The 14,147-nt window shown below is 44.8% G+C and overlaps 1 protein-coding gene across 1 annotated transcript in view; it reads right to left on the reverse strand.

The window, feature by feature from the left end:
• Positions 1 to 14,147, reverse strand: part of ttll9 (tubulin tyrosine ligase-like family, member 9) — a 90,263-nt gene that overhangs the window by 14,803 nt on the left and 61,313 nt on the right. Inside the window, exons 9-11 of the mRNA XM_080205103.1 lie at positions 12,473 to 12,560; positions 1,268 to 1,326; positions 199 to 395 (exon numbers count right to left, since the gene is read on the reverse strand). Coding sequence (XP_080061229.1) covers positions 199 to 395; positions 1,268 to 1,326; positions 12,473 to 12,560 — 344 coding nt within the window. The remainder of the gene's footprint in view (positions 1 to 198; positions 396 to 1,267; positions 1,327 to 12,472; positions 12,561 to 14,147) is intronic.

Genomic DNA, 14,147 nt, shown 5'->3' on the forward strand with positions numbered 1-14,147 from the left:
TTCAGGACTGAAAGTTAGTGGATCACCACGACATCACCAACTCCTCAATAACAAGTCATACAAAACCACACAATATTTATAGACGCACAGATACAGGGAAACAGATGGAAACAACGCCTATAGTTATACACGTTTACAACTAATAACACAATCACACCAGATTTGATTCACACAGTAACACACACTCAGTGTCCTCACGGTTTCAGGCTCCGGTCGATCAGAATGTCGTATCCATACAATTCAAAGCAGTGCTTGTCATTAATGATCACTGTTTGGACGCTCTGCAAACTTTTGATGAAGATATTGTCCATGTCTTTAAAGAGCATTTCCACGGCCTCAGTTCCATGTTTTGCGGTCAGGTACTGTCGCAGATGTTGCATCAACCACTTGCAGCCCTACAAGAGAGTGCAGTGTTGTGTAGAGTATCGCAGTATATCACAGTTTCATGTATATTTCACAATGAGACACAGTATATAACACAGCCTCAATGTGTCACAGTATATCAGTGTCACAGTGAGGCTCAATATGTTACACAGATTCAATTCACTGAACACTATCCGTGTGCACCCCTAAATCAGTGTCCCTCCCATCAGTGTGTCCCTCTCCCATCAACGTGCCGCCCTCATCAGTATGCACCCCCATATCAGTGTACACCACCACATCTGTGCCCCCTCCCATCAGTGTGCCCCCCAAGTGTGTCCCCAATCAGTGTGCCAGCCCCCCACATCAGTGTGCCCACCACATCAGGGTGCCCCCCACATCAGGGTGCACCCCCACATCAGTGTGCATCCCCACATCAGTGTGCACCACCACATCAGTGTGCACCACCACATCAGTGCCCCCTTCCATCAGTGTGCCCCCCACAGTGTGCCCCTCATATCAGTATGCACCCCCACATCAGTCTTCCCCCCCGACATCAGTGTGCCCCCAAGTGTGCCAGCTCCCCCATCAGTGTGCCCACATCAGTGTGCCCCCCATCAATGTCCCCTCCACATCATTGTGCCCCACATCAGTGTCCTCCCCACATCAGTGTACTCCCACATCACTGCCCCCTCACATTGGTGAGCTCCCACCCCCATCAGTGTGCTCCCCACAGTGTACCTGCGCCACATCAATGTGTCCCCCTGACATCAGTATGTCCCTCCCATCAGTGCCCTCCCCTCAGGTTTTCCTCCCTCTATGTAACTGCACATTAGTGTGCTCCCATTAATGCCCTCCTTCCCTGTCCTAGGACCATATTTCCATTTCATTGATGAATGCTTTTTACCTTTTCTGGATCGTAGTCAGGCGCAGTTTTCTGCACTGCCACATTTGTTAGATGTATAACTGCATAAGGAACTCGTTATGGAAGAAAATGGAGTCATAGTATAAACAACAATGCCTTCATATACATCAACCACTTCAATTAACTGCAGAAATACTTGTACTTTATCTGTCAAATTCACTCCCGGTTAGAATGGTGGAGACAAAAGCTTAGAGATATTTAGTTCCGACAATATAGAAATATACGGGTCTCTCTACAAGGCTTGAGTTATCTTCCTTGTCCAAAATTGTTTTGTGATCTCACATAAAATGTTGGCCCATAATTACCAGTGAAGGATCCCTGCGGCAGGTTTGAGTGTGTCAGCGCTATAGTACCAGAAGTTAGAAGTGGTTTCAGTTCTGCTAATTTTTCTTTGGGTAACTATCATTTTAACCGAAACAGCAAATGCTAGAAAATCTCAGCAGGTCTGATGGTATCTGTGCAGAGAGAATAAAGCCAATGTTTTGAGGCTGGGTAACTCTCCGTTCTCTCTCCACAGATGCTGTCAGACCTGCTGAGATTTTCCAACATTTTCTCTTTTTGTTTCAGATTCCAGCTTTTGCAGTATTTTACCTTTTCTTTAACCCAGTTGGAATCACCTCAAATTTGCAATATTAATCATATTTTTGGATTGTCCCCAGCACAGGGCAATATCCGAGAGGAAGCTTGAAATTCTTAGGCAATTGCCTAAATTAAATTAGGGAGGGGAGGGTGCAGGGGTGGGAGAAATTACAAAATCTAAAGTAAAGGAGAGGGTATGGGTGCAGGAAAATGTTGACGATGTACCAATAATGAAAGGAGTAGGGGGCATGAGAGAGGTTAGTAGTGTTTCTACAAATAAGGTCCAGATAAAGGCTGGTATAAAGACACTTTACCTGAATGCACGAAGCGTTTGGAACAAAGTGAATGAGCTGATGGCGCAAATCAGCACAAATGGATATGATCCAGTGGCCATTACGGAAACGTGGTTGCAGGGTGACGGACTGGGAGCTGAATGTCCAGGGGTATCAAGTGTTTAGGAAGGATAGATGGGAGGAAAAAGGGGGTGGGGTAGCTCGGTTAATTAAGGATAATATCAGGGCGGTAGTAAGGGAAGATATAGGCTCCGAAGAGCAAAACATGGAATCGTTGTGGGTGGAGATAAGGAATAGTAAGGAATAGTAAGACACTGGTGGGTGTGGTGTATAGGCCCCCAAATAATAATGTTGAGGTGGGGCGGGCTATAAACAAGCAAATAATTGATGCATGCAGAAACGGAACGGTGATAATTACGGGGGATTTTAATCTGCATATTGATTGGATGACCCAAGTCGGACGCGGTGGGCTTGAGGAAGAGTTCTTGGAATGCTGTCGGGATAGTTTCCTTGAACAGTATGTGACAGAACTTACAAGGGAGCGAGCTATCTTAGATCTGGTGTTGTGTAACGAGGCAGGTAGAATTAGGGATCTTCTTGTGAGGGATCCTCTTGGGACGAATGATCATAGTATGGTTGAATTTTTGATGCAGATGGAGGATGAGAAAGTCGGGTTCTGAATCTGTGTCCTCTGTTTGAACAGAGGGGAGTATGATAGGATGAGAGCGGAATTGGCGAATGCAGACTGGAGGCGCAGATTGGTTGGTACGATGGCTGAGGAACAGTGGAGGATTTTTAAGATCTTTTTTGGTACTCAGCAGAAATATATACCAATGGTAAAGAAGGTCAGCTGTGGTTATCGAAGCAAATAAAGGAATGTATTAAATTAAAAGTTGATGCGTTCAGAGTGGCTAAAAATAGTGGGCAATTAGAAGATTGGGAAAGATTTAAAAATCAACAAAGAATGACTAAGAAGGTGATAAAGAAAGGAAAGATAGACTATGAAGCTAAACTAGCACTAAATATAAAAAATGACAGTAAAAGGTTTTACAAATATATAAAGAAGAGGAGGCTGGCTAGAGTGAATGTTGGACCCTTGGAGGATGAGAGAGGGGGATTTAGCGGTGGGCGATGGGGAAATGGCTGAGGCTTTAAATAAGTTTTTTGCCTTGGTCTTCATGGAGGAGGACACGAATAGTTTGCCAGGTATTAAAGATAGAAGAATGGTAGGAGTTGAGGGCCTAAATGCGATTACTGTCACTAGAGAGGTAGTGCTTGATAGACTAATGGGACTGAAGGTGGACAAGTCCCCAGGACCGGATGGAATGCATCCCAGGGTTCTGAAAGAAATGGCAGAGGTGATAGTGGACGCCTTAGTAATTATTTATCAAAATTCGCTGGACTCCGGGAAAGTGCCGGAAGATTGGAAAATGGCTAATGTTACGCTGCTGTTTAAAAAAGGTAGCAGACAAAAGGCAGGGAATTATAGGCCGGTTAGTTTAACGTCTGTAGTTGGAAAAATGCTAGAATCCGTCATCAAAAAAAGAAATAGTGAGGCACCTAGAAAAGAATGGTTTGATCGAGCAGACGCAGCACGGATTTGTTAAGGGGAAGTCGTGTTTGACGAATTTATTGGATTTCTATGAGGATGTGACTAGTGCGATAGACAGAGGGGAACCGGTGGATGTGGTGTTTTTAGATTTCCAAAAGGCGTTTGATAAGGTGCCTCATAAAAGGTTGCTGCAGAAGGTTAGGGTGCACGGAGTTGGGGGTAAGGTGTTAGCGTGGATAGAGGATTGGCTGTCTAATAGGAAGCAGAGAGTTGGAATCAATGGGTGCTATTCTGGTTGGCGTTTAGTGACTAGTGGAGTGCCGCAGGGATCGGTGCTGGGGCCTCAACTATTTACCATTTATATAGATGATCTGGAGGAGGGGGCTGATTGTAGGGCGACGAAATTTGCTGATGACACGAAGATGGGTGGAAAAGCAAATTGCGTGGAGGGTGTGGAAAGTCTGCAGAGAGATCTGGATAGGCTGAGCGAGTGGGCGAGGACCTGGCAGATGGAGTATAATGTTAGCAAGTGTGAGATTATCCACTTTGGCAGAAATAATGGTAGGAGGGATTATTATTTAAAAGGCGAAAAGCTGCAGCATGCTACGGTTCAGAGGGACCTGGGGGTCCTTGTGCACGAGTTGCAAAAACCCAGTCTGCTGGTGCAGCAGGTGATCAAGAAGGCGAATGGAATGTTGGCCTTTATAGCGAGGGGGATAGAATATAAAAGTAGGGAGGTCTTGCTGCAACTGTACAGGGTACTGGTGAGGCCGCAGCTGGAGTACTGTGTGCAGTTTTGCTCACCGCACTTGCGGAAGGATATATTGGCCTTGGAGGGAGTGCAGAGGAGGTTCACTAGGCTGATACCAGAGATGAGGGGGTTGGACTATGAAGAGGGACTAGGTCTGCAATTGTTGGAGTTTAGAAGGATGAGGGGGGATCTAATAGAGACGTATAAGATAATGAAGGGGATGGATAGAGGTAGAGGTAGAGAGATTCTTCCCACTTAGAAAGGATAGCAGGACTAGAGGACACAGCCTCAAGGTAAGGGGGGAGGGCAGTTTAGATCAGAGTTGAGGAACTTCTTCACTTAAAAGGTGGTGAATCTCTGAAATTCTCTGCCCGTTGAAGTGGTGGAGGCTACTTTGCTAAATATATTTAAGTCACGGGTAGATAGATTTTTGATAGACAGGGGAATTAAGGGTTATGGGGAGAAAGTGGGAAAGTGGAACTTATCCACTTCAGATCAGCCATGATCTTATTGAATGGCGGGGCAGGCTCGAAGGGCTAGATGGCCTACTCCTGCTCCTATTTCTTATGTTTGCCAGATTATTCTTAGCTGGAAACTGAAATACCTTACAGGAGGAGAAACAAGCACCAAGATTGGAGATTAAATCATCATTTTTATCACATACAAATGAGATTCTAAAAGAGGGAATCATTTTGTTAAGATTGTGTTAGGACAGCTGAGACCTGATATTTGTGATTCCTGCGGCAAGTCGGAATCTCAGGACATGTGCAGAACAGTGTTGCAAGAGTGAAGTCCAGAATATCTGAACCTGAGTGGCAGCTGGAATCAATGCAGAATACCATGGAGGACTGAACATTCCAGGAGTAAGAGATATGCAGAAGAGTCAACAGGACTGGGACAATGTTCCCATGGGAAGCTCCATTAAAGTCGCAAATTTAGAGTCACATTAGACTCACAAATTTGATTGAGTTTTTTGAAGTGGTAACCAAGAAGATTGATGAGGGCAATGCAGTTGATGTTGTCCACGTGGACTTTAGCAAGGCCTCTGAAAAGGTACCGCATGGTAGGTTGCTGCATAAGATTAAATCTCACGGGATCCAGGGTGAGGTATTTAAATAGATACAAAATTGGCTTCTTGACAGAAGCCACCTTGACAGAAGCCACAGGGTGGTTGTAGAGCATTGTTTTTCAAATGGGAGACCTTTAACCAGCAGTGTGCCTCAGGGATGAGTGCTGGATCCACTGTTATTTGTCATTTATATTAATGATTTGGATGAGAATACAGAAGGCATGGTTAGTGAGTTTGCAGATGACACTAAGATTGTGGCATAGTGGACAGTGAAGCAAGTTATCTCCAATTGCAACGGGATCTTGATCAATTGGGCCAGTGGGCTGACAAATGGCAGATGGAGTTTAATTTAGACAAATGCAAGGTGATGCATTTTGGTAGATTGAACCAGCGTAGGACTTACTTAGTTAATAGTAGGACACTGGGGAGAGTTACAGAACAAAGAGATCTAGGGGTACATGTTCATAGCTCCTTGAAAGTGGAATCACAGGTGGACAGAGTGGTGAAGAAGGCATTTGGCATGCTTGGTTTCATTGGTCAGAAAATTGAATAAAGGAGTTGGAATGTCTTGTTGAAGTTGTACAAGACATTGGTAAGGCCGCACTTGGAATATTGTATGCAAATCTGGTCACCCTATTATTGAAAGAATATTATTTAATTAGAAAGAGTGCAGAAAAGATTTACTGGGATGCTAGTGGCACTTGATGGATTGAGTTACAAGGAGAGGCTGGATAGATTGGTACTTTTTTCTCTGGAGCATAGGAGGCTGAGGGGTGATCTTATAGAGGTCTACAAAATAATGAGGAGCATACTCAAGGTAGATAGTCAATATCTTTTCCCGAAGGTAGGGGAGTCTAAAACTAGAGGCCATAGGTTTAAGGTGAGAAGGGAGAGATACAAAAGTATCCAGAGCGGCACTTTTTTCACACAGAGGGTGGTGAGTGTCTGGAAGAAGCTGCCAGAGGTGATAGTACAGGTGGTTACAATTTTGTCTTTTAAAAAGCATTTAGACAGTTACATGGATAAGATGGGTATAGAGGGATATGGGCTAAATATGGGCAATTGGGATTAGCTTAGGGGTTTTGAAAAAAGGGTGGCATGGACAAGTTGGGCTGAAGGGCCTGTTTCCATGCTGTAAACCTCAATGATTGTATGGATGGGGAAGGTTGAAAGTAAATTGAGCACCAGAATATTGAAGCAAAACAGAGGAATAAGGTGAATAAATGTCACGCAGTGCAATGAACCAGGTTCGATTCTGGCCTTGAATCACTGTCTATGTGGAGTTTGCACATTCTCACTGTGTCTGCGTGGCTTTAATCCAGATGCTCTAGTTCCCTCCTACAGTCCAAAGATGTGCAGGTTAAGTGTTTTGGTCGTGCTAATTTTGTCCTTTAGTATCCCAAAATAATTATGTTAGATAGATTAGCTGTGGTAAATGCGTGGATTTGTTTCAGAGATTCGGTTCAGTCTCCTTGAAGTGAATGGCCTCCTGCACCTTAGGGATGCTATGGTCCGATAATTACAATAAGCAACAGAGGTTACTGTGGGTTACAGTTAGTCACACAGAGGTTAATGTGGGTTAGTGATTTACGCACGGGTCACTGTGGGTTACAGTGAGTTATGATTTGGAGATGCCAGCATTGGACTAGGATAAGCATAGTAAGGAGTCTCACAACACCAAGTTAAAGTCCAACAGGTTTATTTTTCAGCACTAGCTTTCAATATCTCAGGCTCCTTCATCAGGTGAGTGAGGACTTGTGTTCTCAAACAGGTCATTTCCAGACACAAACTCAATTTACAAGCTAATAGTGGAATGCGAGTCTTTACAGGTAATCAAGTCTTAAAGGTACAGACAATGTGAGTGGAGAGAGGGCCAAGCACAAGTTAAAGAGATGTGTATTGTCTCCAGCCAGGTCAGTTAGTGAGATTTTGCAAGCCTAGGCAAGTTGTGGGATTGCAGGCAAGTCTGAGACTCCGAAAGCTGGTTCTGCTAAATAAACCTGTTGAACTTTAACTTGGTGTTGTGAGATTTCTTACTATGTTTTCAGTGAGTTACACAGAGGTTACTGTATTACATTGGGTTAACACAGCAAGAAGTCTCACAACATCAGGTTAAAGTCCAACAGGTTTATTTGGTAGCAAAAGCTACTGGCTTTCGGAGCGCTTGCTGCCCCTTCGTCAGGTGAGTGGGAGTTCTATTCACAAACAGGGCACATAAAGACGCAAACTCAATTTATAAGATAATGTTTGCGAATAGAACTCCCGCTCACCTGACGAACGGGTAGCATGCGCTCCGAAAGTTGGTGGCTTTTGTGACCAAATAACCTCTTGCACTTTAACTGGTATTATGAGGCTTCTTACTGTGTTTACCCCAGTCCAGCGCTGGCATCTTCACATCATGACTTACATTCGGTTTCCCCACTCACCTGACGAAGGGGCAGAACCCCAAAAGCTAGTGGCATTTGCTACCAAATAAACCTATTGGACTTTAACCTGGTGCTGTGAGACTTCTTACTTAGAGTGAGTTACACAGGTTACTGTGGGTTACAGTGAGCTATACAGAGGTTACTGCAGGTTACAGTGAGGTACACATAGGTTACTGTGGCTTGTACTGAGTTAGTAAAAAGTCTGACAACACCAGGTTTTAGTCCAACCGATTTATTTGATAGTAAACTCACTAGCTTTCGAGGGGATTCCCTCTTCTTCAGGTGAATGGAGAGTTCTGGCCTTAGACAGAGAATATAAAGCACAGACAGTTTAGAGATTACTGATTAGAATGTGAATCTTTACACCTAACCTGCTGTTCAAGTCCTAAAGTGGCTGACAATGTATGTGGAAGGAGCACTGATCACAGGTTAAAGAGATGTGAGCGCGGGCTCAACAGGGATCTTGGGTTCATGTCGCACTATCTGTAACCCCTGTGACTTGCCTGGGTTTGCAAAACCTCACTTACTGTACTGTCTGGAGACCATACACATCTCTTTAACCTGTGATCAGTGCTCCTTCCACATACATTGTCAGCCACTTTAGGACTTGAACAGCAGGTTAGGTGTAAAGATTCACATTCTAATCAGTAATCTCTAAACTGTCTGTGCTTTATATGCTCTGTCTGAGGCCAGAACTCTCCATTCACCTGAAGAAGAGGGAATCCCCTCGAAAGCTAGTGAGTTTACTATCAAATAAATCGGTTGGACTAAAACCTGGTGTTGTCAGACTTTTTACTGTGTTTACCCCAGTCCAGCGCCGGCATATCCACATCATTGTACTGAGTTACACAGTAGTGGGTTATAATGAGGTATGCAGAGGTTACTGTAGGTTATAGTGAGTTACACATAGGTCACTGTGGGTTACAGTGAGTTATACAGAGGTCACTACAGGTTACAGTGAGGTACACATAGATTACTGGGAGTTACAGTGAGTTACACAGAGGCCTTTGTGTGTTACAGAGAGGTACACAGGGGTTACTGAGGATTGCAGTGAGTTACACAGGTTACTGTGGGTTACAGTAAGTTACACAGGTTACTGTGGGTTACAGTAAGTTACACAGGTTACTGTGGGTTACAGTGAGTTAGAGAGAGGTTACTGTAGTTAACAGTGACTTACTCAGAGGTTAATGTGGGTTACAGTGCGTTACAGAGAGGTTACAGTGCGTTACAGAGAGGTTACTGTGGGTTACTGTGAGTTACAGAGAGGTTACTGTGGGTTACTGTGAGTTACAGAGAAGTTACTGTGGGTTACAATGAGTTACGGAGAAGTTACAGTGGGTTACAATGAGTTACATAGGCGTTACTGTGGTTTGCAGTGAGTTACACAGGCATTACTGTGGGTTACAGTGAGTTAACAGGCATTACTGTGGGTTACACAGTGAATTATATGTGGGTTACATGAGTTACATAGCATAGAACATAGAACATAGAACATAGAACATTACAGCGCAGAACAGACCCTTCGGCCCACAATGTTGCGCCGACCAGTTACAAAAACAATGACCCACTAGCCTATACCAATCCCTTTTCGTCCATAAACCTATCCATAGATCTCTTAAACGCCCCCAAACTAGGCGCATTTACAACTGCAGCAGGCAGGGCATTCCAATCCCTCACCACCCTCTGGGTAAAGAACCTACCCCTGACATCCGTCCTGTAGCTACCCCCCCTTAATTTAAAGCCATGCACCAACCTCCTCAGAAGACAAGCACGGGATGTGGAGGACAGAGTACTCTTCGTTGTCCAGTACTTCCCCAGAGCGGAGAAGCTGCGACATCTTCTCCGGAGTCTTCAACATGTCACTGATGAAGATGAACATCTCACCAAGGCCATCCCCACACCCCCACTTCTTTCCTTCAAACAACCGCACAACCTCAATCAGACCATTGTTGGCAGCAAACTACCCAGCCTTCAGGAGAACAGTGACCACAACATCACACAACCCTGCCACAGCAACCTCTGCAAGACATGCTGGATCATCAACATGGATGCCATCATCTCACGTGAGAACGGGTAGCAAGGATAACCCGGATAATTATGGGACGGTGAGCTTGATGTCCGTGGTAGGGAAATTGTTGGAGAGGATTCTTAGAGATACGATGTATGCACGTTTAGAATGGAATAATCTCATTAGCGATAGACAGCATGGTTTTGTAAGAAGGAGGTCATGCCTCACAAATTTTGTTGAGTTTTTTGAGGAGGTAACAAAAACGATTGATGAGGGAAGGGCCGTGGATGGCGTCTACATGGATTTTAGTAAAGTGTTTGACAAAGTCCCTCATGGCAAGTTGGTGCAAAAGGTTAAATCTCACGGGATATAAGGAGAGCTAGCTAGATGGGTGGAGAACTGGCTTGGCCAAAGAAGACAGAGGGTAGCAGCGGAAGGGTCTTTTTCTGGCTGGAGGTCTGTGACTAGTGGTGTTCCGCAGGGCTCTGTACTGGGACCTCTGCTGTTTGTGATATATATAAATAATTTGGAAGAAGGTGCAACTGGTGTGATCAGTAAGTTTGCGGATGACACAAAGATGGCTGGACTTGCAGATAGCAATGAACATTGTCAGAGAATATAACAGGATATAGATAGGCTGGAAAATTGGGTGGATAAATGGCAGATGGAATTTAATCCAGATAAATGAAGTGATGCATTTTGGTAGAACTAATGTAGGGGGAAGCTATACAATAAATGGCAGAACCATCAGGAGTATAGATGCACAGAGGGACCTGGGTGTGCAGGTCCACAGATCCTTGAAGGTGGCAACGCAGGTGGAGAAGGTGGTGAAGAAAGGATATGGCATGCTTGCCTTTATAGAATGGGGCATAGAGTATAAGAGTTGGCGTATGTTGTTGCAGCTATACAGAACGTTGGTTCAGCCACATTTGGAATACTGCGTCCAGTTCTGGTCACCACACTACCAGAAGGATATGGAGGCTTTGGAGACAGTACAGAAAAGGTTTACCAGGATGTTGCCTAGTATGGAGGGTCTTAGCTACGAGGCGAGATTGGGTAAACTGGGGTTGTTCTCCCTGGAAAGACGGAGGATGAGGGGCGACCTAATAGAGGTGTATTAAATTATGAAGGGCATAGATAGGGTGAACAGTGGGAAACCTTCTTCCAGCTCAGAGGTGACGAATACAAGGGGTCACAGATTCAAGGTGAGGGGGGCAAGGTTTAACACAGACGTCAGAGGAATGTATTTTACATAGAGGGTGGTGGGGGCCTGGAATGCACTGCCAAGTAGGTTGGTGGAGGCAGACACGCTGGGATCATTTAAGCTTTATCTGGATAGCCACATGAACAGACTGGGAATAGAGGAATACAAACGAATAGTCTAGCTGGAAGCATGAGCAGCGCAGGCTTGGAGGGCCGAAGGGCCTATTTCCTGTGCTGTATTGTTCTTTGTTCTAACACCATCCACCAGGTGCATGGTACATACACTTGCAACTCGGCCAACGTTGGCTATCTCTCCGCTGCAGGAAAAGATGTCCCGAGACGTGGTACGTTGGAGCGACCATGCAGACGCTATGACAACAGATGAATGAACACCGCTCAACAATCACTAGGCAAGACTGTTCTCTTCCTGTTGGCGAACACTTCAGCAGTCATGGGCATTCGGCTTCTGATCTTTGGGTAAGCGTTCTCCAAGGCGGCCTTCACAGCATATGACAGCGCAGCATTGCTAAGCAGAGACTGTTAGCCAAGTTCCGTACACGAGGAAAGCCTCAACTGGGATCTTGGGTCCATGTCACACTATTTGTAACCCCCAATGATTTGCCTAGGCTTGCAACATCTCTTACAGTCCTGTCTGCAGACAATACACATCTCTTTAACCTACACTTAATGCTATCTCCACTCACACTGACTGCACCTTTAAGACTTGATTAGCTGTAAAGACTCATATTCTAATCAATATTCTGTAAACTGAGCGTGTGCCTTTATATGCCCTGTTTGTGATCAGGACTCCCCACACACCTGACGAAGGGGCAGAGCCCCGATACCAAATAAACCTATTGGACTTTAACCTGGTGTTGTAAGACTTCTTACGGTATTTACCCCAGTCCAACACTGGCATCTCCACATCATTACATGAGTTGCACAGAGGTTAATGTGGGTTAGTGAGTTACACAGAGAATACAATGAGTTACATGAACGACACAGAGTTTACTATGGGTTACAGTGAATTACACAGGGGATATTATAGGTCACAGTGAGTTATACAGAGGTTACTATTGGTTACAGTGAGTTACACAGAGGTTTCTGTGGGTTACAATGAGTTATATAGAGGTCACTGTGGGTTACAGTGAATTACAGAGAGGTTACTGTCGATGACAGTCTGTCACACAGAGATTAAACTGGGTTACAGAGAGTCAGTGATTGCTCACAAGATAGCTGTGACACTTCATACCTGTTCAATATATGTCAATGCCCCAGGCTTTTTTTCAGACGTAATAAAGGATACAATGATCGTCGATGCTGCTTAGTGAAAATCGGGTGTTTGAAAATCGAGCAAAGCCATCTCTGTACAACCAGGCTTTCAGAGGTATATACTGTGCATGGGAGAGAGGTGATTACATGTCAGTAAACATGTAGCCCACATTCCTGAACAATATCTACAACCTGACTGTATTTAGCTGGGATACATCTACGTCTTTCACAGAATCCTCCACTTATCGCATTCTCTTAGATATTTCCAGTTAAAGCTATTGTTGAATTTGCATTCACCAGCCAATCACAGTGTAGACCAAATCTTAACCATACATTGTGTCCAAAAAAACCTTTCCCGATGTCAACTCAGATTATTTTGCAATTAATTTAAATCTGTGCCCTGATAATGAACCCTATTAACTTAGATGTGGAGATGCCGGCACTGGACTGGGGTGAACACAATAAGAAGTCTCACAACATCAGGTTATAGTCCAACAGGGATTATATTCCGTTACACAGAATCAGCAACTGCTTGCAATAAAGCTATGACACTTTATGCCTGTTCAATATTTGTCAATGCTCCTGGTTTTTTTAAGACATGATAAAGGATATAATGATCATTGATGCTGCTTCATGAAAATCAGGTGATGAAGGACCTGATGGGTCACCTGGTGAAGGAGCAGCGCTTCAAAAGCTCATGATTCCAAATAAACCTGTTGGCCTTTAACCTGGTGTTGTGAGGCTTCTTACTGTCCTCATAACTTAGACAACGGATGGATTAAAGAGGAAGGTATTGAATAGGCTGGCTGTATGTCAAGTAGATGGCTGAGCTGTGGCCCAGTTGGCTGTCCTCTCACCTCTGAAACACAAAGTTCCAGATTCAATCTCACACCAGAACCCAAGCACCAAAACCAAGGCTGACACTTCACTTCAGTACAGTGGCAGTATTGCACTGTCAGAGGTGTTGGGTGCGATCCTACTGGCTCACCTCACACTTACAACCTTCCCCAAATCCCCAGCATGACAAGCTTGGAAGATAGCAGGCAAGGGGGAAAATCTAATTCACACATTTTGCTATCTCCCAGCCCTGTTTTGCCAGCAATAATGGCTTTGAGCCTGAAGCTTATTAATGTCAATTTAAAAGCACTTACCTGGTTTTGCACAACAACATCCACCCTCTCGGATGCTTTTGCCGTCGCTGGCTCTACAGTAGCAGAGACCAGACATCATGGCCACACTGGTGGGATTGGAAGCCATTGTAGCCCCCATGTGGTCCAGGGAATGGCAGGGCAGTGCCTGGGTCAACAGGGAAGCATGGTGGCACAGTTGTTAGCACTGCTGCCTCACAGCTCCAGGGTTTGATTCCTGGCTTGGGTCACTGTTTGTGTGGAGTCTGCACACTCTCCTCATGTCTGTGTGGGTTTCCTCTGGGTGCTCCAGTTTCCTCCCACAGTCCAAAAAACGTGCTGGGTTAGGTGCATTGGCTATGCTAAATTCTCCCTCAGTGCACCCGAACAGTGCCGAAGAGTGGCGACTAGGGGATTTTCACAGTAACTTCATTGCAGTGTTAATGTAAACCTACTTACGATACTGATAAATACCTTTTTTTAACCATAAGTTTGGTGGGGCAGTGCACAGTGGGTAGGCCTATGATTCAGGGAGGGGAGGGATTATGCAAAAGGCGTGGTCGTTCAGGGGGGAGTTCTGCA

This window comes from Carcharhinus amblyrhynchos, chromosome 16 (assembly GCF_965287045.1).
Source record: "Carcharhinus amblyrhynchos chromosome 16, sCarAmb.v2.hapA, whole genome shotgun sequence".
Taxonomy (NCBI): domain Eukaryota; kingdom Metazoa; phylum Chordata; class Chondrichthyes; order Carcharhiniformes; family Carcharhinidae; genus Carcharhinus; species Carcharhinus amblyrhynchos.